At 38.7% G+C, this 25,367-nt stretch overlaps 1 protein-coding gene and 1 long non-coding RNA gene across 5 annotated transcripts in view; one reads left to right on the top strand and one right to left on the bottom strand.

Moving 5' to 3' along the window:
• CEP295 (centrosomal protein 295) overlaps positions 1 to 19,979 on the bottom strand; it is a 39,324-nt gene extending 19,345 nt beyond the window's left edge. For all 4 annotated transcript variants that reach the window (XR_011723931.1, XM_071733722.1, XM_071733732.1 and 1 more), the window contains exons 1-16: positions 19,877 to 19,979; positions 17,937 to 18,061; positions 17,629 to 17,829; positions 16,535 to 16,659; positions 15,569 to 15,659; positions 12,492 to 12,605; positions 11,092 to 11,232; positions 9,814 to 9,997; positions 7,873 to 8,058; positions 6,746 to 6,970; positions 5,456 to 5,562; positions 3,787 to 3,999; positions 2,925 to 3,022; positions 1,714 to 2,797; positions 637 to 793; positions 310 to 462 (exon numbers count right to left, since the gene is read on the bottom strand). Coding sequence is in view for 3 of the 4 variants with exons in the window: in XM_071733722.1 (XP_071589823.1) it covers positions 310 to 462; positions 637 to 793; positions 1,714 to 2,797; positions 2,925 to 3,022; positions 3,787 to 3,999; positions 5,456 to 5,562; positions 6,746 to 6,970; positions 7,873 to 8,058; positions 9,814 to 9,997; positions 11,092 to 11,232; positions 12,492 to 12,605; positions 15,569 to 15,659; positions 16,535 to 16,659; positions 17,629 to 17,829; positions 17,937 to 18,035 (3,178 nt within the window). In the remaining variant the exon portion in view is untranslated. The remainder of the gene's footprint in view (positions 1 to 309; positions 463 to 636; positions 794 to 1,713; positions 2,798 to 2,924; positions 3,023 to 3,786; positions 4,000 to 5,455; positions 5,563 to 6,745; positions 6,971 to 7,872; positions 8,059 to 9,813; positions 9,998 to 11,091; positions 11,233 to 12,491; positions 12,606 to 15,568; positions 15,660 to 16,534; positions 16,660 to 17,628; positions 17,830 to 17,936; positions 18,062 to 19,876) is intronic.
• A 174-nt stretch (positions 19,980 to 20,153) lies between these two features.
• On the top strand, positions 20,154 to 24,418 carry LOC139791797 (uncharacterized). Its single transcript, XR_011724019.1, has 3 exons — positions 20,154 to 20,266; positions 21,418 to 21,486; positions 22,491 to 24,418. It is a non-coding gene; the product is annotated as an uncharacterized lncRNA (long non-coding RNA).
• The last annotated feature ends 949 nt before the right edge of the window (positions 24,419 to 25,367 follow it).

Raw genomic sequence — 25,367 nt, 5'->3', positions numbered from 1 at the left:
GAATCAAAAGGGAATTTAAGACATGGAATTGCAGTGAATTTTCTGAAATTGTTTTAGTTACATTTTTCTAGACAGACACTAATAGGATAAACTTTTCTAAACTGTAACTTACGTTTCTGGTATATAAATTATAACTTAAAGAAAAAAGCATGTGCTATTATTTTATAATGAAGCATCTCAAAGTGTCCTCAGAAAAGATTAACTTCCTCCAATCTGTGTTTTTCAGGGACAGCAGAATTTATTATATATTTTTATACCCATACATATATATATATATATATATATATATATATATATATATATATTTACCTGCAAAGGAAACGTTGCAGCTCTTTGGAGTGTCTACCTCTGGTATAACACTGAGCTCATGTTGTTCCAAGTCAAGTCTTAACTTGACTTTTGTAACAGGTGGTTTGGAAGATCTCCATTTCTGTTCTCTACCTAGAACTTTGTTAGACTGTCCTGTAAAACAAAGTTTTGCACACTATATAACATATATATATATATATATGCACACACATAAAAATTAAAAAAAAATTGAAAAAAAAAAAACAATCCAAAGCTTGCAGAGATGGAAGAGAACTTCATCTCAGCTACAAAACGAGGAAAATAAGAAAAAATACTGTGCAGCCTTACCACTTTGCTCAGTTGGACCCATGCAGGGTGAAATCATTTCACTCCTGCCACAATTGTCTTGTTGAGGGTTTTCTGAGGTTGAGAACAAGTCAGTCCTATTAACCCTGTCAGTCTTTTGTACATCTGTCATTTCTTCATTTCTGCAGCTGTGTCTCACCTTAGAATGGAGGGGAGCAATTATATATAAGGTTATATTTATACTCATTTATCAAACAGCATTTCCTTGTGTGTGTATTCCATGCAGGGCAATATTGAGCACTTTGAGAAAGTGGTTCAAGTATGCAAGATACTGGACAGACTTGCTTAGCTTACAAAAACATTTGGGCATGTATGCACTTTATTTAGCTCTACAAACCTTAATAGGCTAAAACACAATAATTTACATTTTCTTTCTTTGTAAGATTAGATCAAAATACTCAGCAGTTTTAACAGATACAGTTCCTGTAAAGTTTGCTTTTAGTTTTTCAGATTCCTGATTCAGGAAGCTGCTCAGAGACTGAAAAAGCGAAGACAGGGACTTTAGGCAACAGTTACTTTTCTAAGATGACTTATGTTAAAAAAAAAAAAAGCAACAAAACACAAACTACTTGAGAAACTCAAAAATAAACTTGGATTTGTCTTGTTACCCAGAAACTAGCAAAAATATAAGTCAGGAGTGCACCCGCAATAGCAATTTCCTAACAGGTACACATAAAAATTAAACTTTTAAAAATAATCTGTTCAAAACGCTTACAATATCCTTTGAGGTACTGCTTAAGGATTTTAATAGAAGAGCTACTTTGCACATACAGCTGAGTTTCTAGAGCTGAAGAAAATTATACCTGCAGGTATTCAGACAACATAGCACTAAGCACAGAAGTTCATACTATTTCTGTTAGACTGAACAAAACAGCACTCTTGGGGCTTACAGGAAAGAACTACCGGTTACAAATCACAGGTTCTAATGAAAATTTTCATTACAGTAAATCACCTAAAACTACCAACACTCCATGGGATACTTCACTAAGTGGCAGCATTCACTCTGACGTTAGATCATCTACTAGATGACACACCATGCAAAGCATTTATAAAGCCTACCTGCTTGTTTAGAAATTCTTTCAAAGCCTCTTGATGCCTTTGCATTTGTTCCTTCAATTTATCTTGCTTCTGTAGAAGTAGGTGTTCTTGTATTTTCTGTCTAGAAAGAAGAGCTTCCCTTTGTGCATCTAGCTGCTCTTGCAATTCTTTTAAATACTTTTGCTGAGCTTGGATGTTTTCTGTTGAGATCAACACTCTGTCCCTTAAATTTAGTATATCAGAATAATTTAACAAAGATGCACGTCCTGTGTTTGGTATCAAGAATTCCTTAACACTCTGGGCTTTGGATTCTTCATGAGACAAGGTCATGGGTTCAGAAAGACTGAGGGGTTGTTCAAGGCTTGTTTTGATAGCACTCTCTGCAGATTCCTGCTGATATGCCAAAGAATCAACAGGGGCTGCCTGAACTATACAAGATCTGGTTGCTCCTGGCATGAAGGGGGTCCCAGGTGAAAACACTTCTCCAGCTTCTGTCTCTGTTTGATGGTTCCACATCTTTGGAGATGACTCTTTGAAGTGCATTGTTCCTAGAGGCTCAGAGGAATCTTCTGCAGGCACAGCAAACCTAACGTGTTGTACACGTGCTTCTGGTTGCGTTCTTGCTGCAGTGACATCTCTCATGACTAAATCTGATGGTAAATGGAACCGAGATGGTTCCCTGGTATGGTCACTGGAGGCTTCCAGTACTTCCTTTTGTTCCTGTGTAGGACAGTCACATGACAAGTGAAACTCCCCAGGCTTCAGTTTCAATGCTTCTAAAAACTGCACCTCTCTTCCAGGACAAACCTTATGCATTTGATCTTCCTGTTTGCCCAAAGATGGGTTTTGCAACACATGCAATGTTCCTGAGCACACAGGTAGTGACTGTGCCTGCTCTTGTGCATGAACTTGTTCAAATGACTGGTACTGTGTTGGCTGCACTCCTTGCCTCTGTAGAAGTGGTTTTGATACAGATTTTAAATTAATTGATTCTGTTTCCACAGAGCTTGGAGATGCTGCAGAAGTAGATATGCATCTTTGCTTCAGTTTTTTCTGATACTCCTGTAGATGCTTTGTAGCTTCTTCAATGGTCTGTTTGTGCAGTCTGAACAACAATGAAAACATGAATCTTTCAAAGTGGTGCAAGGATAAACATTAATTTCTATAATCAAAGCAATTAAAATTATTCTGAAACAGTTTGAATCAGAATTCCATGTGATAAAAGAATTTACCTATTTTGCTGTAGAAGACGTTGTTGATAATCACGAATCATCTGTAAAGAGCTGTCTTCTCTAGGACTCCTGGTTTCTGATACAGAGGTATTTCCAGTCTAATCAGAATAAAATATTTTTAAGTGCAGATAAGTCACAGAAAACTATTAAATCAAGAACCTTAAACTATATGTTCTTTCCCCTAAGTTTACAGAAGCCACTCACTACCACCATTTGAAGTAGGCAAGATCTCAGCCTGAGGAAACAAAACTAAAGGATTTTCTGGAACAGATGGCCCACAGCTACAGTGTCTCTTGGCAAGTGGTGCATACACTGTCAAAGTCAATGGTGCTTACAGCAGCTTAACTAAAGGTGGTAAATATATCCAGCAGCAAAATTAGGGAGCAATGATCCAATAGGCAATCAGATTCTCAGAAGAGTACAGCTTGTGAAAATGATTCGAGATTTAAAAAAAAATATTACTTTCCTTCAACACCCTCAATAAATTCCTCTCCTTTAAGTACTGTTTGAGATCTAGACAAACATAAAGGTGGGGATTTTTGTCCCTTTTTGCTCCCTATGATTTTTATTTCTGCTTGCAAAAGGGTGAGTGTGCAGGCATGTACTCTAATCAGCCTTTACTAAAAGGCATTTTAAACAGCCATGCTGTCCCTGGACCATGCAAAGACAATTCAATATTTGAAGTACGGTGATATCATGTGAAATACAGGCTTCTGCTTTAGGCAGAAGGGAACTTTTATATCTGCAAAACTCTGATTCACAGCCTAAGAAATAAAAATTCTCAATTAATTTAAAATTGGCAAATTTTAAGTCCTGTGTTTTATAATAACTGAAAACCTACACACTTTTCTACAGTTTTCACCTCATGTTCCACTTTGCTTTGATCATCTGTAGAGGGAACACTGGGGCTTTGTACCAGCTCAGCTTGCTCTTCCTCCTCTTTTTTCTTCTTTGCCTCCTCTAAGCAGCTTTGCATTTGGATCTTCAGAAAATCAGCCTCCAAACGTGTTCTCTCTTCTTCAATTTGTTTAAGCAAGGCCAACTGTTCCTGTTTCTGTTGCTCTATCTGCTCATTCTGTTAAGAAAAATGAGTGTGTCTCTAGAACTGAATGACAAAAATCAGAGAACCCTCAAACATCATCACACACAAAACCTTGCTCCAACTTACAGTAGCCTTCAGGAAGAATTCCTACATTTACAACATAATTGTCTCACTGGCAAGATATTTCTAATAGTCACTATTGAACTCCTATCTGTCCTCAAATTAACAGAACTGATAAACTCAGAATATACCATAATTTCCCAGAGACTGCAAGTCTTTTTCTTAAATTGAATTAAATTTTCTTAAAATTTTCTTAAATTGAATTCAGAAATCTACTTTTCATCAAGAGGTCAGCACATTTAAATGTTAATTCAAGGCTTATAAAACTTCTGAAATATTATATATATATATATATATATATATATATAACTTCTGAAGTATAACCACTTTAAGACCACTCTAAGTCTGTGAAGTGGTTTGTTTATTCTCTTCCCACATACCTATCAGCAACAAATCACTTAGAACCACATGCAGAAATTCCACTTTTAGAATGGAAATGAACAAAAACCTCAAAGTACTGGCAATTTTGAAGTGGACAACAGCCTTTAATGTGACAGCCTGAATGGGGGTTGTCAGGAAAAGCAACCCAGTAAAAAGCTAGATCTGAGGACAGTTAATGTGGGCTTAGTAATTCATACACCCAGGCAGGTGCAAAGTGGGAGAAAGAAGTTAAAGAAACTTGCACACTTCCACAGAGGATCTGTTTGCAAACCTCTTGCATCATCTGTTGCTTCTTTTTATTCTGTAAAACAATCCTATTTTGTCAAATTTTTGTTTCCTGTATTTTTGAACATAAACTCTACAGTTTAAGGTTGCACTAAGACCCAAATTTTAGCTTATTAAAATAATAAACAACTGCATTAATAGCTGGTAGATCTCTAAGAAAGGTAAGAATGAAAATATAATGAAATGTATCACAATACATACAATAAAACAAAAGAGTTATTACTTTATAAACAGTTCTAAAATTCCCAGAGACACAAGTTACTTTCTGCAGCTGTTTATTAGTTAATTTAAAAAGGAAACAAAAACAAACCACAATTTTTAAGGTTTACCTGTTACTCTAAACAAATTCCCACAGACTTTGTTACTACATGAGATTAGTTTAGTTTTCAGAGTTGTGTATTGTTGACTAAATCAAAGGCATTAAACTACAATTGGGATTCTCATTTAATCATGGGGCAGCATCCCTCATCTACAGCTTACAATGTTTTTAAAAACTGGGTTTTTCCACTCTATTTTAAATTCCAGCTACAGCTTAGTAATTTTTTAAAATACACAGAAACTAAGTATAGAATATGTTACAGTAAAGGTTTATTGAAGTGTTACACACATGCTAAAAGGGTCTACAGCTGCTGTACAACTTGAAGCATTTTGAAGTGTCCTGTAAATATCTTCTTTTACACCATAACTAAGCACACACACTTACCCACTTTTGTCTCTCCTCTTCCATTCTAATTCTAGCTGCTTGTTCTTGAGGATGGATTAAAACTGAATTTTCAGATGCAACTCTATTTTCCAACATTTTCAGAGAATCTGAAATGTACAGGTTATTAAACTGTAACTGCAGTCAGGAAGAGCCTTGGATTTTCTTTATATGTTGCTTTACAGTTTCCCAACCTCTTTAAACAAAATGCCTCAGATGCTCTTTAAAAGATTACCACCTCCATCCCACCACTCTGTCTCTATAAGCTTTAGGGTTTTTTGTACTGAAGTCTCTAATGGCTCATCATCATGTGTCTTCCTTGACTATACAGTAATGACCCAGCTCTAACAGCACTAAGTTCTTCTACCCAAATTACTTGGCAGCCTAATAGCAAGCTCATCCTGAGGAATAAAAAGCCACACATCCTCCCCTGGGCAGATGATCTAGCATTTGACTACTGCACAAAAAGCAAGCCTTCATCCTGTCCTATCAGCTTCAAATAGCAACACTTTCCCCAGAGGCTTGTTTTCACTCATGCTGCACTCTCCAATCCCCAAACATTATGCTGGTGTATCCATGTACACAATTGAACTAAATCACTTAATGCCATTTAAAAAAACCAAGTATCCTATGAAAGCATAACAACAGCCACAACTTGATCAAGTTAATATTTCAGAAATCCCACTCTCATACAAGTTCAACAACTTAAGCACTAACACAACCAAAGGAGCACAAATGATAGAAATTGGCAGTAACTCGAAAATTATTTGTCTACAAAAAAATTGCTATAAATTCCTTATTTACAAAGAGGCTTCTCAGAATGCTACCTAGGAGAAAAAAACCACCATGACTTCAGACATATCAGCTCATGCTTCTCTTGTGCATTTCCAGCTGTGAATCTGACACATCTGGCTTTTCCAGTGCAACGAGTACAGAACTTCAATGCAGAGTTCTGCACTGAGAATTCTACTTCTGGAGGCAAACACCCAGCCAAGCATAACAACACCAAGTGTGACAACAATTTGGGCAACATTTAAGAGACACAAAGATATTTGAGGCATCTTTTCTCCTTAAGAACTTAGTGGGCAGGTTGGACGTAAGAGCAAAATATCTCCTATTTGTGGTTTCAACAAATCCACAATGTACTATGTAAAAAGACAAAAGAATTGTACTTTCTGGCAACATTATATAACACTGTTGCTGAATACTCATTAAAGAGTTTTGTTACAGTTCACCTGTATAAGTCTGCTTCCTCCTACTCCACAAATTTTGATGCAAGTAGGTATCACATACCTTTGGCTTCATGGACTGCGTTTTCCTGTTGCTCACAGTTAAGTTCTAAATCACATAATGGTCTCTCTTCACTAGCAATTGTGCCTGATTCAATAGTCTCATTTTCACTCTGAATGTCTTTCTCACTTTTTGATGTCCACTCCTCTTTTTGGTTTCTGATCTTGTTCAGTAATTTCTTTAAGACAAGTTTTGACTGGGGTTGATGAGTTTTTCCTTCTCTGTGATCTGTAAAGAATAAATACTATTAAGAGTTTTGGATAATTATTATCTTTGCATTATAAAAAAAAAACAAAACACCACACTTTCTGTGTACACAGTTCCACAAATAGCTCAGGTATATTGCCAAGTTTTAAAAGCTTGACAATATTTTCTCTTACATGAAAGAGGAGCAGCAACTTTTAGCATGCTCTAGAAGGAGATAGTTGTAGTGTTTCACAGCCAGATTACTCCTAGGCTACACTGTTGCCTAAATAAGCAGAACTATTCCCCCACCCCCCTGCATGTTCCTACCCTGTCCTTTGTATTAGCACTGGCAACAAAATGCACCACAGACTGAAAAACAGATGTAACAGCAAAGGAATGTGGCAGAAACGCTTGGTCAAACAGCAGAGTTCAGTGTCACACATTGTGTTCACACGGTATTATGGTGTACACACCACAGAGTATGTTCACACATGCAACTGTTGCAGCCTACTCACACTACAGAGTAACTCAATCACAAACCTGAACATTAAGGAGACTTAATAGAAATTCAAGCTTTTCAAAACATAAAATGAACAAAAATATATTTAAGTTCACATACAAGCAGCATGCCATAATTAACACTAATTATATAGGAAAAATTATGGCTACTAGCACTATAGTTCTTACAACAATTACAAATAATTCTGAGTATACTGAAGTATATTAAAGCAAAAGTAACACTTTAATTTTTAAATTTACAATCATCAGAGTATGATCATCTATGATAAACATCGTAAGCTACTTGATACTGAAACACTTCACAGGCATTAAGGAATTTTAGTACTCAGGACAGTTAATACTGATGTTTTTTGCTATATTAAACTAAACCTCTTCTACTATAAACCCAAAATGTTTAAGTTGAATGGCAAGTTTAAAAGTTTTACTTTCTGATTCATTGAAGCCATCCTCTTCTACCATCTGTCCCAATTCTTGTCTAGTATCACAAGCAGATTCTGGTTGAGTGTCACAAGGAGATTCTTGCTCCAAAGAGATATCAAGATCTTGAGATCTGACAGAAGGGGTTGGCAACGGTTGTGGCTCAAACTGCAGAATCAGATCTCCTTTCACTTCTAATTAAAAGAAGACAATTACACAAAATGACCAACTGGAATGAAAGGGAACAACATTGCAAAACTACACTTATCAAACAAATTCCTAAGAAGTTAAAATATCAGTAGCTTGTTTCACAACAGATTTAATCCAACTTGTTTTTCTCCAAAATAGAAGATTCAAAATTGTTTTGCTCATTAGCTATAGATTAATTCAGAAATTCTACAGTATTTTCCACTAGAATATGCTACATCTTTCAACGTAAAAGTTCATCATAAAAGGCTAATCTTTACACAAAAACCAGCACACTAGAACAACTATAAGCAGGAGGATCCCAGTAACCTGACTTAGCTGCTCACAGCACTGTCACAGGAGAGAATTATCACAGGGTCCAGGTGTGAAATTCTACAAAACAAGTCAACAGGAGTTCTACAATCACCTTCCTGCCTGAAGGGATTACTGCTTAGAAGGGGTGTGGGACACATGGGAAAATCATCTTGGGATTGTACACTTATAGACATTCAGGGGAGGAACCAAACGCAGGGAAAAGAAAGGTTCAAGTTAGTCTGGGGAGGAACAAGTGTGAGAAAGAATGTAAGAATAAGGGAATAAAAGGGGCAGGACCAGTGAGCACACCATGTCTGGCCACGCACTGTTCCTGACAGTCTATTTGTCTTCTCATTAAATTCTAATCCTTAGTGTATCCTATTTTGTATGCAGGGGGAGGGGGGTGTATACAAGGGCAAGCAACTGGAGTCAGGACCAAAAGTCAAAGGGGCACCTGTGTCCAAAAGTGCTGCAGAGACCAAAATAAATGACTGCATAGTTGTGGATATATCAGCATGCAGTGGCTAGCAAATCACAGGCCAGACTAGCCAGCTTATGAGCTATGTGTCAAGCAGCCACAAGACCAGGCTGGATACCAGAGCACAGATTATCTGCAAGCTGGCTAGGAGAAGGATCAGGAGATCTAAGCTTTTAAGTCAGCTACAGGGGGACCATGGGGTCTCAGGGTTATCTGAGAAACCTGTTGGCACGTGTGAATGTGTCTCAGTGACAACAGGAGACAAGGGCACCCAGAGACAGGTACTGGGTAGAATATTTATGGTCAGTTACCACAGGACTCCATAGCATGTGAATATCTGTGCATAAATCCAAACCCATTTGAGTCTGTGAGGCAACAACTGGAGTGGAACAGCAAGCAGGCCTCAGGGATTCACATGCCCCAGAGCCAGCAGCTGAGAAGGCTATGGACCAATGGATCAAGGGGCAGCTGCCAGGCAGAATGGGTGCCTAAAGCCACTCAGTGAGGAATCCACAATACACACCTGAGCATACCAGTGCACACGTGGACGTGAAAGGTAACTGGAAAGCTACAGGGTCCAGGATGAATTACTGGACAGACTGGGTGTCTAAGAACTGTTACTGGAAGGTATCCACAGTGTGATGGGTGGAGACCCTGGATGCAGGGGACTGAGTAGACTAAGGCCAGTTGCTGGAGGAATCCATACTGTCTATGTGGACATACATCCCACTGACAGGCCTCCATCCTGATCAGCCAGAGTAGTGAGCAGGATGAGGCCATTTGTGCTGTTTGTGTTTAACATGAGTGCTGGGTTTTCTGTGCTGGGCTGCACTCTGAGAGCCTCTGTTCATCTGTGTGCCTGCTGTGAATACACACACAGCTTTGGCTACTGGCTGGACCTGGGAACAGGCAGCTGCAGCTGCCTCTCCTTTACCAGGATACCAGATTAAGGAACCTCCAAATTACTTACTCCAGTCTTCACTGTACATATCTTCAAATGCAAACTCCAATTCCCTCTGCCATTCTTCTTTTATTTCCTGGCGTTTGTATGCAGGCAGAAAGAGCTGAGGTGGCAGCTGTGCTACAATCTGTTTCCTGAGCATCCGATCCACATTCTGCATTTGCTCAAGTTCTTTCAGTAGCCTTTCCCTGTCCTACAGGCAGAAAGAAGGAACAACAAACATTTATTTAGTGTTCACGTTCAAACAGCCATATGTCAGGACTGATAAAATACTTTCATTTGGTTACCAGGAAGTTTTTCTAATCCTTATGGTTTAAAGTTAATTTTATTCTAGGGAAAAGGTGCTTCCTTGGGAGAAGGACATCACTGACCTTTAAACACAGAAGTCATTAACACTACCTAGCAAATTCAATGTTAAATAAAGGATCTGAATGTACACCTGCAGGCCAACTTTCCCCAACAGAATCAAATCTTCTATTTTAAAAGCTAAATGAGTACCTTTGGCAAGTACTTTTGTTAGCTTAGGCTTCATAAATTTCTGCTTCTTAGGAAGTGACCTAATACTCTTGGTACACATAATTATACATGAAAGCTGTTTAAATAAGTTTTATGTCAAGTTTGCTTGGGTTTTTTTCCTATTAACTTAAGGAGCATCAGTAGTATTTCCACAGGTCCCCATTTTAGTTAGGTTATCCATTCAGGGTAAATCACACCTCAGCTGAAAACCAGGAAGCTTTTGCTATTTCTAGCCTCCAAAAATACTTTTAAAGATAACAGACAGTTAAAATAAATAAATTTTAAAAATCACAGTATAACTCTAGGAACAAAGATGTTTCTCAATAGGTTCAAGTTTTACTTCTTAAATGAAATAACTTCAGTATTTCCAGACTTACAGATTGAAACACCCTCTGTCTTTGAGCAAACCTTAAAAAGTTTTTAAAATATAAAAAATACACTAATTTTTTCTTCTGAGGCACAGAATAATCAATTTCAACTAAAGCTTATGTGGAAAAGTAGATGTCACCACTTTTTAGAAAGTTTATCTTCATTGTTACCAATTGTTAACAGAGGGTCAAACACTAAGATGATAAAAATTTAAGGATGTTTTCTCATTCCAACCTTCTACATTGTCAAAGAAGCAACCAGTTTGATGTTTTTAAAACACATAGTGAAAAGTCCATTTAGACCATCATTTTTCCTCCTGTAACTATAATGCCTTTACTAATTACCTATCTAGAACCTACTGTTTGTGTTGACATGAAAACCAAGCACAACTGGTTTGCCTACCTGAGCCAAATGGACCTTCTTTAAGGCATGGCTTCCTCTGAGATGTGCCTTTTCAAGCTGCTCCCTTCTCTCCCTCTCTGCCTCTCTGTGTTGTTCCTCCAAACGTTTCCCTTCTTCTTCAGCAGCTAACCAAGCATCTGGCTGGCAGTCAATCAATAGTTTAGGCCATGAAATTACTTGCAGTAGTTTAAAACATATGTAACAATAAAGAAACAAAATAATTCTGCAGCAAAAGAACTTTTAAAAGAGACATACAACGCCATATGAGGACCCTTGAAGGTTTATAATTCCTGGCTGCAAGCAGGAATTGCAAGCTTGGTTTTGTCCTTGAAGAAAAAGATACATATTTACACACTCCTTAAGTGTAGATATCAAAGTGTCCTTGCTTCAACCTGTACTAGGGACAATAATTTGTATTATTTGTTATTAGATACAAGGTGAAATGAATAATAAGAGTCAGTATTACAGACTGACTACATCTATCCTCACATTTTTGTTCTACACAAGGGGGGGTTGAAAGTAAAATTCAGAAGCATTTTCATTTTCACTTGGGACACCAGAAAAAATCTGCAATTTTTAAGTAAGAAAAATCTAACATTAAAATACTCAAGTGGAGAAAAATTGCTGCACATAAGCAAGGCTACAAAGATTAGAATTTTGGAATTCTCCATGACAAAACTGAGCAAACTACAGTATCTCTCTCCTCTTGTTTTTTTTCCTGGTCCTTCAAATGTTAAAACCTAAATCTTCAGGAATGAAAATTTCATGAATGCACTGAATATTCATTATAAAAATTATTGACAGCTATTCTATAGTCTAAAAGAGGCTGAACAGGAACTTAGATTGTGGTCTCATATCACCAATAAACCAAACTGTGGTTTGGTTCACTTTCAAATAGCAATATCCACGTTCAAAAACCACCCCTAAGAACTCAGCTATTGCTCCACCTCTCACTCTTCCAGGTCCTCCCTCTCATCTGATCTGACTTCAGCTTTTGTCCAAGTGTACTGTAAATGTGAGTAAAACTCTTCCACTTGGCAAAAGTGGAGAGGGACTTCTTACAAGGCATGTAGTAACAGGACAGCCAACAAACACGGCTTTCAACTGGAAGAGGGGAGGATTTAGGTCAGACATTAGGAATTTTTTACCATGAGGGTGGTGAGAAGCTGGCACAGGTTTCCAGGGCAGCTGTGGATGCCCCATCCTTGGAAGTGTTCAAGGCCAGGCTAGATGGGGTGTTGAGCAACCTGGTCTACTGGGAGATGTCTATGCCCATGCAGGGACAGGTTGGAACTAGATGCTTCTATGAATTTTAAATATGAACTGCTGGTGTCCAGAAAAAGTACACAATATAAATAGACAAATGCAAACACGCATCACAGATGCTTGGAGTTATTCACCTGCTCTTCATCCACTTCTCTGTTCACATAAGGCTGGGAAAGATGGAAACGTGTAACAGAAAAGTTGTCAGCACTATGGGGCTTCAGTGCAGGAGTCTTCTTCACTTCAAAATTCTAGAAAGAAAAGTACAAGTACAGCTGTATTAGATAACAGGATCTCTAGCAAAGCAACTAAACAGAAGATAAGTGATCTGTACACTTAACTTAGTATTAAAAAGAAAGCCAGCCCTCAAAATTAAACCTTAGACTTCTGAATAATTAAAAAAATGTAAAAGTAACAAACAAGAAATTAAGAATTTAATCAAACATCCAGAATTTTATCCAAAAGCTATGAAGATGTGAGAGTTATGTTGCGGGCTACAATTTTCCAATTAATATCAAAAGCAATTTAGGTTGGAAAAAATTCAACTTGCATCTTTACTACACCTCATGGCAGAAGCACAGCTGTTAAGAATCTACCCATACTTCCATCAAGAGGTTTGCAAAACTCTTTTTGCCTCAAGCAGTAAATAATTCCATCTCAAAATCTCACAAAACTGGAGCAGTAATCCATCATGAAATTTAAAAATGACCAAACTCAACTCTACAGATGTTATGAACAATCAAGAAAAGTATGGTAACATTTTAGGTTGCGTTTCCATTACATAAAAATCTTAAAAGTTCACAGAAAAAAAAAAGTTCATAAAACACTGTAAAGCTTGTCAATAAAATGGTGTTTACGATTTAGCTTCAATTAAGTAACACAGTTGGTCTAACCAAGGACTCAACTCCTAAAAGCCATCCTTCTGAGTATGAAACTTCATTTTGGTAACAGATGGAGAGTAAAAACACTTCTTTAGTAACTGTGTAAAACAGTAACAATGTATCTTCAGAAACGTTACTTATATTCTAAGTAATCTCTAAGTAATCCCGCAATGAACAACACTGCCCTAGCTCAATGTTATAGAATTTTATCCAACTGTTATTGCCACAGAGCATCAGATTATGATTATAGTTATGTTTAATAAGCTATTTACATAACTTGAGTCAAGAAAATAAGCATGGCTATGCAGATGGACTTTAAATCCTGTGAATTACAGAAAATTACAAGTTAAGCAATTCAAACTCAGTGCTTTCTGAGTGTACATTTGCAAGATAAAGCCCCACATTTCCACCACCCTACCCCAAATTGACAGCTAACATCTCATTTTCTCCCTCTATACAGAACTAATAAAAAACCACAGCCATCATCTCTGATCTTCCACTTAGCATTTACCCCAGGTAGCACCTGATACCCAGTTATTCTTGTAAGAAAATAACTAATAACTTTGCCCTCTGGACTCCCAGCAACAGATCCATGACTTCAACAGGATACTGACCCTGATCTCCCATCCTACTCATGCACAAATGCAATTGTACCAGAGCCTGAAGAAACCTAAACAAAGCCTTCTTGCTTGCCTAGGTAAAAAAGGTTAAAGAAGGGAATTTTGCATTGTAAAATGCAAAACAAGATGCACTACTGAGGTTGTTAGATGAAAAGTAGTTACAATACTGTCTTTTTAGCTGCTACATCATCTACAAATATGTATATTAACTGCAGCTGACATTTAGTCAGCAATTGCTAAGCTGGTTTTGGTTTCTTTGGGGTTTTTTATTTGGCACCTTTTTTTTTTTTCTGGGTGTTTTTTTTTAATTTTAATGGAAAGCATAATAATAGATCTTAAGCTGCAACAGTTACTAGAAGCAATGCTGCAGCATCTCATGCTTTTCCAACAATGCCAAACTGAGCAACACAAACATCTGAAAAAAAAGTCAAAGTTTTCACTGTACAGCCCTCATCTGCTCTGCAGCAGACACATGCAAACATCATGTGGAACAACATAGAGAACAGCACCATGAAAGTGCATGTGGTACCTCAACTGTAACACATAGGACCTTATTACACCTGTTCTAAATTACAACTTTGCATACATTTCACCAAAAATAGTAGCAGACTTGGCCATTCTCTTACAACACTTGCTTTGACCTTCACTCATAACCAACTTTCACAACAAGAAAACCCTTCAGCAGCCAATGAGGGGACCTACAGAGAAGTGTGCACTGAGGGATACAAATTAAACTATCCATGCACTTCTCCTTATTCTCAAAATGGTGAGGGTCACACCTTACTCAGTTTTTGCAGATACATCAGTACCAAATCCCTATCATCCAACATGCTGGGTGTAACTGAGAAAAGCTTTGATGACTTCACTGGCTCCAAGAGGGATTCGTATTCTTCAAGCCTCTCACTTCTAGTCAGTGGTCTGAAAACACCTGAAACCCAAAGGTCTGAAAGGGCACAAGAGCACATAAGGCAACAAACTCCACATTAATGAAGCTCCATTAAATTAAATTTAGTTAACTCCAATGTAGAACTGCACATAAGGTTCCTCCTGCAGTTCAGATCTGAAATCCTGCAGTAACTTCTGTACCTATGTAGAATGTCTCTGAAACCAAAGAAGCATGAAGATAAAAAGTCACCCCCTAAAAAAAGTAAAACAGAATTAAAAATGTTTATATACTTTCCTCCTCAATAACCTTAAGTACCAGTTTCCTATTAAAAATAAACAGCTTACTCTGCATTTAGTATTCCTAACAAGAAAGCAAAGGCACTGAAGAAAAAAAAATAAACAACCAAAACACAGCTACCACAGAGCTATCTTTATTACAGAACTAAACAAAATGATACTACTGCATCATTATGACAGAAAGCTGAGGTGTTGTGTACATGCTGAGAAAGATAAGCAAAGAGTTTATTACCACTGTGGTTATTAAATGAAAATGAGATAGTGCTAAAGTTTAGAAGACACATTAACCACAAAAACAAGACCTCAGATGATGAACAATAAAATACACACATAACAGGAGAACACATATAAACAAACAGTAGCAAAAGGTCTGCTAATACACAAATAAATCTACTGATTATTGCTGAACCATTTTCCTTATTGTACACAAACAACAATTTCTGACACCATGTTGTGAGGAGGCCAATTAATAATTCATCACATCACACAGTACCCTGAAATGGTGATCATTACTGCATCATGGACACATACCTCAAGAGGACGTGGTGGAGGTGGCAAGCTTGCAACTTTGGCTGCTCTTTGTTTTTCCACTTCCAGAGCATGTTTACGTGCATTTATTCGCCTTGGAGAAAAAATAAAAACAAACAAACAGTCCCCACCAACACACACACAAAAAAAAAAAAAAAAATCCACAAAAGAGAAGGGAGAAGGAAAATCAGTCAAGCAACAATGACAAGACTGTGCAAAATAAAAGGCAAACCTCAAAAAAAGCAGATTCAGATGTAACTGAACTGAATGCTTAGGAGATATGGCTGGGCAAGCACACTGAAAAGTCAACAGAAATTATGCTGGAAGGCAGCACTGGAGAATTAGTATCTTGAAGTAATACAGAAATGTTAATACTCACAGGCTTCTAAGCAACAGAGCAAAATCTCTGCTTTTCACTTACATTTCCAGAAAGCACTGCATGACTTCAACAGATTTAAACAGCTCAAGTGTGGACAAAACCAAGTATCTGATACGGAGATGTCAGCTGTGCTCAAGCACAACTATACCCCAGAGTACACAGCTCATTTTTCATGCCAGCTCAAGTTTGATCCAACCTGCTTTGCTTAAAAAACCAAAACACCACAAAGAAGGAAGACCATGACAGATGCAATAGGTCCTTTTTTCAAGTTGGTAATGCTCATTAGGAACTGGCTTGAGAACATTTTGTATGTGACTGAATAGCTGTCAGTCAACAATTTAGACTGAAAATAGCAGTAGAGAGAAAGACTCCACAATCATTTAGAGTCTATAAGGTCAGCTTACAAACTTGAGTACAAAAATACAGTTCTTCTCAAGATCCACAAGCTTTGTCCACAAGCACTTTTTCTTTAACCCATGGAATTTTAAGATTTAAAAGGTCCAAGCAAGAAGCATCAAGATTTTTGCCTTTTACCTTATGACATTGTAAATGCATTCTGTGCTTAATAAAACCTGGTAACTATTGCATACCGGGCTTGCTCATGAAGTAACTTTTCTTTTTGGTACTTCTGCTCTTTCAGGGCTTTCCTGTGTCTCTTCTCTGCTCTTTGTTTCCTTTCCTCTGCTTGTTTTGCAAGTGCTTCCAAGTCAGGTTCCTTAAAAATAAAATATCACAAGCATTTAATACAGGATTATATTCACTTTTCACACTATCAGTGTGATATTTCAAAGTAAGTACTTCTGGTAAGAATCACATGCTCAAAATTACTTTCTACTGAATTAGAGTTAAAATACCCTAAGTAACAAGTTTTCCTTCTATGCCATCTTCTTTACTCTCTTCTTCTCTACCACCAGCAAATCTGCCACATTCCTCAGCCAATGTAACAACGATAGATGTGGAAATCTTAGCTTCTCTCTGCATCTTTTTGACAAAGAGAGTAGTACCAATAAACTCACAGATTTTAGCAAATGCTGACTAAACTGTACACAGAAAACATATTACTACTTTTCAGCCATTAGAGTATTACAAAGAAATGTTTCTGTTGACTAGTTCTCTGTTCTTATGGATATACAACCAGTTATCCACAAACTCATCCATCCTAGCATTGGAAAAGACTTTGCAAATCTTTGATTTAGAGATTCTTCATTTTAGGTATGAGGAAGTATAATGTTATTTTACAGGGGTTACACCACAGAACTCTGAAGTCCTTAGCAAGATTTTCTATGTCACTTCAGTACTACAGAAAAAATAAAGTGTATTTTCTTAACCATAGAAAAGATACTGTTAAATGATTAAAAAAAAAGTTACTATATTACTGGCATACTTGAGACAATGATTCACCTTGTGCCACATATGTGTACAGTCTAATGTAAACAAAGTAACTTTTAAGAGTGCAAAGCAAAAGCCTTAGCAGATGGCCCTGCTAGGCCATTTAATCCTCATCTTGTGGAAAGGTATCTGCAAAATAGTACATAAACACTTCTAAGTTTCCATTCTTAAAAAAGTATGTCTGTTTAGGCATTAGGACAGCAAGATCAAGAATATAAAAAAATCAAACAGCAATCTTGGTGTTTCTCGAACATCAAGAATTTCTCTGAAACAGCTTCATGTGATTGTCACTTACATTCTCCTTGGCTCGTCGGTGACCCTCACCAACTGCTCTTAAGCTTGATAAATACAGTTCTTCTAAAGCTTTCATCTTTTGATCCTGGGCTTTCTGCCATTCAGCTCTCAGTGCCTCCTCTAACTGATGCAGTCGTTCTTCTCTCCTTTGCTTCACTTTCTGCCTTATGTGCAAGGCAATATACTTCTGCTGCTCTCTAACCTGTAGAAATAGCATTTATGTTTTGTCACCAACTTTAAAAAGCACAGTATTTTTGGCACTCAACCCCCCTTTCACAAAATACACAACATACAAAAATACAGCCATACTTGCTGTAGCCTCAGTTTTCTCCTTCTTTCATACTCTTCTTTCAGAAGCATGGTTTCTTCGTTAGGACTGAGCCTCAATTTCCCAACTTTCCGCTTCATCTTTGGAAACACTGAGCAATCAGTTTCTATGAGAACAGGAAAAACAGAAATGGTGCATATATGATATAGGTGAACCAGCTATAACAAAGACTGACATAACATTCCTGACATAACCTTAGAAATCTGTGGTATCTAGGACTGTGAACTACAACTATTTATGTCTGTCTCAATTGTCAATCAACACTGGCATTGTCTGTCAGTGTCAAAAAAAGGAACAGCTTTTTAACATCTGTACTGCACAGCCAACTCTCTCACAGTTCTACATTCACACCCTACACTGTGGGCCAGGCAAGGACATCTGCAGTGAATAGCAAACAGCACTCCTGGGAAGATTTAAAAAAAAAAAAAAACAAAACAAAAACCAACAAACCTGCTCAAAACCACACAGTAAAGCAGGCTGGACACCTAGGTGATTTGTACTGATTCTCATATTGAGTTTGTTAACTTTTTTTACTGCAGCCTGTGGTTTTCTGCCTTGGAAACTGAAACTCCAATAGTCTGCATGCCAACCATTTCACCAGAATGCTAGACTTGCTCACTGACAAATTCTAGAGTTTTCTTAAGCAGCCATTTCAAATTATGTTTCCCTGGAGACTCCTGTGGCTATATTAGCTCTACATATTGTTTCCCATCTTCCTAAGAATTAAAATTTTCATCTGCACAGCAAAAAACCAATAAAATAACCCAACATTTTCAGCCTGATACGTAGTCTAGTCCAAAATTGCCTGCCCCTCTTTATTTGATCTGTAACTATTTTAATCTCCAAAAATACTGTTCCAAAACAAACCACTAAATACTTTCAAAAGCCATTGTTAAGTCCTCAAAATCAAAAGCTTATTACTAATGAACAATCCACACTGTACTAGGAATATAACCAACATGTCACATCTGCAAGGATTCCTTCTCGGTGTGATAAATTAAAAAAAAAAAAATTACAAAGCTCTGAAGAAATCTGGTGAGGAGTAAAACTGAAATAATTATCTCTAAGATACTTCTGGTATAGTGTCACTAAGCCAGTGAATCCCAGGTTCATTACAGGATAAACAGCGACAAGAGTATCAAGGTTCCTACCAGCCTTCCCTTATTCATCTGATGAGGGAGTAAATTACTACTTCCCCACCCTCTCTCCCCAAAGAAAGGAAAAATTCAGAGAGTGAACAATACTAAGCCTAGATCTAACACTTAAAGGCTTAGAGCAAAAGCAGGTAACACAAAGGCCAAAGTAGCCAACATTTGTACAGATCAGCTGCAATACAACCGCAATCAGTAAATACAGGACAGTTGAACTAAGCCAGCCTTCCCCGCAGAGGCAACCAGAACACCCCGTACTGCCCTGCCCAGGACAGGCAGCCAAACCCCTTCTCCAGAAGGGGGAAGAGAAGCAGCCGAGCTCAGAGCTAAGGAGAAAGGCAGCGCCCCGGGCTCAGACCTGAGCCGGGCGGTTCTGTCAGAGGAAGCCCGGGGGGAAAAGGGGTGGATACAGCGTGAGGAGCGCTCCCAGGCCCCAGGCAGAGCCCCACCGCCGGCCAGCCCTGCCCGGGAAGTCCTGGGCCCGCTCCCCATCAGCCACCACCGGCAAGCGACCACTGGGGCCGCGGCTGCTGCCGCTCCGGCAGCCCGAGCTGAGGAGGGACAGTGCGGAGGGAAGGGGAGAAACAAGGGATAGGGGAAGAGAAACAAAAGGGCGGAGGAGAGAGTGTGTGAAGAGAAGCAAAGCAGGGGGTGGGAGGGGAAAGAGAAGTAAGGGGATGAGGAGGAGGAGAGGGGAAGGGGAGAGAGAAGTAATGGAAGGGGAGAAGCAGAGGAAGACCCCCCCCCCCGGCACGGCTGCTCACACCCACCCGCCTCCAGCTGTGCTCTCCCGGCCGCCGCCACCGCGTCCCCGCAACGCTCCCACCGGGCCGCCAATCACCTGGGCCGCGGCGGGAAACCCCACGCATGCGCAGCAATACCCCCCACCCCCGACTGCCCCGCCCGGCCCCCCAGGCTTCCCGCCTCACCCTCTGCCTAAGCCCCGCCTCCGCCTGACGGTGCCCAATGGGAAGTGAGGAAACCCGTGACTGGCGGGGGGGGGGAAGGGGCCGGCCCGGCCGCTGCTACAAAATGGCCGCTGAGAGGGGCTGGGTTGCGTGTTCCGTTATTCCGGATCTTGTGGGGGTCTTCTCATGGTCCCTTCCCAGGGACTTATTTGAACACGGTTAATATTCTTCCTGCTTACTCAGGCTGTGTCAGTATGTGTTTGGAGCGGTTTATTACTGTGGTTTTCTCACGGCACTGCAGACTCAGGTCCCGGTCAGGGTTTCCAGGGGCTAAAGCTCGTGTGGGAGGGTTTTGGGTAAGCTCGAGGTGGTGAGGGAGGGAAACTCAGCACTGCTGGCTTTACCTCAGTACTTCTCCCTGTTTTGCTTACTGCTCCTTTTAGATGCACTGTGTCAGTAGGGTTAGAAAAAAGTTGCTTCTACAAGGAGCAGAGGTGTGCTGCTACCTACCTCATAATTAAGGCTGATCTTTCTTTTGTAAATCTACTTTTGAACTAAAGCCTGGTGCCATACCTGTTTCATTCTTTGCTTTCATTCTCATGGTTTAGGATTTTATTGTATGTGTGAGAATTGGAGCAACTGAGATTTGGAAGTGGAGTCATTCGATATCCTTGATTTGTGAGGAATGTAAAACAGCAAAAACTCGTTACTCATGTTGAGAGAGAACTCTGTTGCACATACAGATGAAGTAAGAGTCTGTGCTGGACTGTTAACTTTCACCTTGGGTGTTTCCAGAGCCTGAGCTGCTGCTCCTGCTCATTTGGAAGAAATGGTTGCGACTTAACCAACCAACAAGGCACAAAGAAGATCATTGGTTGTCTTGAACTGAAATATGAGTACATAGTACAGCTACTTGCTGTAGCAGTTTCTTCTAGAAGAAGGGAAAGAACCGTTTTGTACCAGAAGCTGTCACAGTAACACATCATATTGACTGAAAACGAGAGATCTGAGATTCCTTGGTAAAACAGGAGTTCAGAGCATGCAGATGCATGGCTGCACAGGAAATACACTAAAAAAATGCAAAACAAAAGACATGCACATAGGAAGAAGAGGTAACATAGCAGTTGAGTGTGCTTTCCTCCCAGTCTTCCTCATTTTACTGCTAAACTGTCTTATTCACAGACTTCTGTGTGATGGGATCAGTTAGGGAGATAATTTCCTTTCTGATGAGTTTGCAGCTTGCTGCAAACTGCTGACTGTAATAGTTGGTACCAAGTTAATACCTGATTGTGCATTAAAGACACCCAGATGTTTCACAGTATGCATATTGAATAAATTAAGTGTGAGCAGTGTGCTTCCAAATGTATTTTCTAGTCTCCTTATTGGATTTTTTTGTCCTTCAGCATTTTCAGTATGGCAGTGCTCTCCACAAGAACATCTCTTCTAAATAGCTTTATCCTCCAGGTCAACAGGTAAAAAAATAAATTGAAGACAGTCTATTAAGAGAGTAATTGAGATTATAGATTTTAGAATCCTCTACTTATGAAATGTGAAGGAGGTCAGATATATGCTCCTCAATTATACTACTGGAAGAAAGAGATACTATGAAACCTGCATGTGCTGGATATGAGTTCAAGGGTATTTTCTAGTCAATGTAGTACAAAATTATTTCTGCTACCACTTAATTTACATACGTATACTGAAAAACAGGGGTTTTGGAAATTTTAAGATTGTAATGTGTTCGACTTTTTATTAGACCTGTTAGAATCACAGTACAGGCCTGTGATAATTCATTCCTCTTGTGAAGCAGACAGTGATCCTTTTATAAAAAGTAAGTAATAATGCAGCAGTATCAGTGTGTCTAGCCAGGGATACATAACACTGGAGATAATGGCTTCCCTGTGCTTCAGTTACTGGTCATATTTCTCCTGGGCAAAAAGAATAATAGTTGGAGGAGTTACCTACAAATTCCCAAGATAGCTGGGAAAAATTGTGAATTTACTTTAAGGAACAGAATGCTTTCCATGCATAAAGAATGTCTTGCAGTGTGAATACACATGAAAAATGTTATTTTGTGTCGTGATTGAAGAATGGTTGTGTGGCTGAAGTTTGCTGCTGAGCTGACAGGCAGTCTGCATTCAGGAGCTCAAACCACAGTACAGGCCTTCTGCTTTCCTAGGGAATGGTTTCTGGGAGTGTGAGTGTCCATAATAACGTGGCACAGATGTTTATTCTGCTGATGAACCATTGCAAGAGATTATCTCAGGCCCGTGATCCTGGTGTGCTCTGTTAAGTCTGGAGTTAAATCTCTGAAGAATGAGAGTGGAGTTGTCTTTGTGTGGCCTGAAGGAACAGACTCCCTGGATCTCAGGTTGAGCAGACCACCATATGCAACCTACACCTCTTACTACTGTGCTGGAGCTCTCCTTCCTTTCTGCATTAGAGATTCTTAACTGGCCACTTCTTTCTCTCACAGGAGAAGGATGACCTCACAGGCTCTTCTGCATCTTCAGCAGGGAAGATTTATAGATTTTTTGAGATTTGGTGATGGAGCAGTACAACCACCTGACAGCTCACTCTTGTGTGGAACTTGGAACCCTGCAGGAATTAAATATTCTCCTTGAAAACCTTTGAAGGAAGAGTTTTAAAGAAAGTGTCATATTCAAACACTAAACCCTCCACCCTGGTTCGTCTAACACCTCGTTAGACAGTAATGCAGTTTAATGGTTTTTGCTCTCCTTCTTACTGAAGTATTTGAATGAAAGAACTTCTCTCAGTTTGAATTGGCCTTTCTCTGCATTTGGTATTCCTCAGTGTCACTACCACATTATCATATGGTCTGAAATGTTTCTCTGTGGTTCATTTTGTTTTGATCTGTGATTACTTCTCCCATGCTGTTACATCTCTTTTAGCACCTGACACTGGACACCTAATTATCATTACTGTCAGGGACTAACAGGATGTGGTTTTAACAAAGCTTTGTAACCCTCCAGTTCATACAGCAACAAAGCTGCAAAGTGCTTTTGTTTAATAGTTTGCATTAAGTGCATTTTTTACAAATAAGCTGTGCAAGCATAGACGGAGTTTCCTAAGAAGGAAAAAGGGCTAATCTTTGGTTTTTGAGACTAACTAATCTACTATGGTTAGCCAGTGCAAGCACAGCCTATAATAGTATCTGCCTGAGTGATTTGGAGATGAATTTTCTTGACAGATGGGAAGGGGTAGTTTTCACTATTATAACTGTGTCATGTAAAAGAAGGCTTCAAAGCTATGCTTTCCAGTACCAAAACAGAGCTGTGCCTCTGTAAATTCTCAGTGTTAAGATTCTATTCATTAAAAAGATGCTACAGGTAAGAATAGAACAATTTTAAATAAGTAAAAAGCTAAGTAGCTGGTAGGAGCATAATTGCAGGTAATTAAATATAATGTGCATCCTAAATTGTCACAAAAAGACAAAAAATGGCTGTAGATTCAGATCTGGTTCTGGATAAATGGTGTTGTTTTACAGATAAATAAAATGGATGGTTTCTTAAGACATTTGTCCAGCAGCTCTTATTAGGGAACCAACAGCAACCTTAAGCAATGCCCTTTCTCTGTCATGAATGTCCCTGCAGCTTCACCCAGTGTCAGCCCAGCTTAATGATTTGGGTCTCTGGAAGAATACCAGCCTTGGGATGGTAAGACCAGCACCAAGTGCATAAGAACTTATTACTATTCATGTATGAACCATGGTGCTGCAAAAGGTCATGTTAAAATGGGCTCTTAAACAAGGGAACTCTCCAAAAGATAGAACTGAACTGAGTTCATCTCCTTACATGCAAAAAGAAGCCTTGTGTGACTACACTGCTGCATGTCCCCAGAACCAGTCTGCCTAACAATATCCCAGTGATACCAGTATATGCAGAATTCTACAACACAAACTTGGTGTGTGCACATTCATTTAGTAAAATCCCTGTAATCTCATGTTCAGCCTTTTAAAATATACTGGAACCATACACAGAGTTTTCTCCAGTTGTTTTAATATGCATAATAACACTGTGCACTAATAGGCCAATTATGCTCAGCCCAATATGTCTATAGCTGGTCTATGCCAGCTTTTCTCAGCTACTGTGCCATATCTTCTTGGCTAACATTCCTTTGTTTCTTCTTGTAATGTCTACTGTTATTCAGTTTCAAAAACTATATTGAAAATTACCTGCTTTATTGCAGATAGTTTCAGACCGAAAACAGAATGGTGCTGAGTTTTCTGGTGTTTCTTTTAAATAATGGATTCTACTCCAGCATGATCCTTGAACAGATTAGAGTTTTACCTTGTAGAAAAAGACATCTGCATATGATTAAAAATGCTTTTTTAGTTCAGTCCATTAGTAATAAGTGTCATATTTTCAGCACATAGTACAAATGAAACTGAGAGAAAACTATTTTTTTTTCTAATTTTGAAATTTTTTTCCTCTTACCTAAATTTCCTTGTTTTGTACTGTTTGCCTCCTCTGCTTGTTTATGTTTATTACCTTATACATGGGGGTGATGCAGTTTTCAAAAGCTTCAATTTCTCTCAGATGTGTATCCAAATCCTGTGCTGTGGGCAATAAAATTAATGTAAGAACATCTCAAAAAGCTTAATGCTTTAAGCCTACAGATTGCCAAAGAAGAGGTTAAGGGTTCTGGATGAAATCATGAAAGGCAAGCAAATGCTCAGGCCCTGCCGATTTAGTGACTGATTCAATCAGAATCTCTTTTGATGTCTTCATAATCATTCCACATTTTTTTTTAGTACCACAACTAAAACTGTGTGTCAGATACTCCCTTTCCTTACTGCTGGCTTCTGCTGTCTCTGACAATTTCTGCAGTGGGTGATATACAGGATAAGATACAATGCAGGTCTCCCCTCAGGAAGTACATGTCATTATCCTTGGATATCTCTTATAATATCTTAATATTGGTTATGAAATACCAGCAAAATATTCACAGTGTAAAAGAGTGGATCCTGGTGTGATCAAGACCTTCACAGTCTATATCAAACAGACTCTGTGATCAGACCAACCTGTGATATACTAGATTACACTTCTACCACAACTTGGCTTTGATGTTTTCTTTAGCAGAAAGAAACTGATGGAGTCATTAAAAGGCTTTATGGAGAAAATAATGTTTCAAAAAGAACCTTACAAAATGAACGGATGGTGAAGAAAAATTCACAAGAGTGAGAATGAATTTGCACCAAGAGAAGGAACTTGGAAAGAGCTTCAGAGTGAACAAACTTGTGTTTTAAAGAAGCATTGAACACAGAGCTGTGATATTCTGGTTCTTATTGATCCCATTTTATTCTTTTTTTCACAGAAACCAATCTTTGTAC

This window comes from Heliangelus exortis, chromosome 1 (genome assembly GCF_036169615.1).
Source record: "Heliangelus exortis chromosome 1, bHelExo1.hap1, whole genome shotgun sequence".
NCBI classification, from domain to species: domain Eukaryota; kingdom Metazoa; phylum Chordata; class Aves; order Apodiformes; family Trochilidae; genus Heliangelus; species Heliangelus exortis.
The sequence above is the reverse complement of the archived record's forward strand: the minus strand, read 5'-3'. Positions and strand labels throughout refer to the sequence as shown.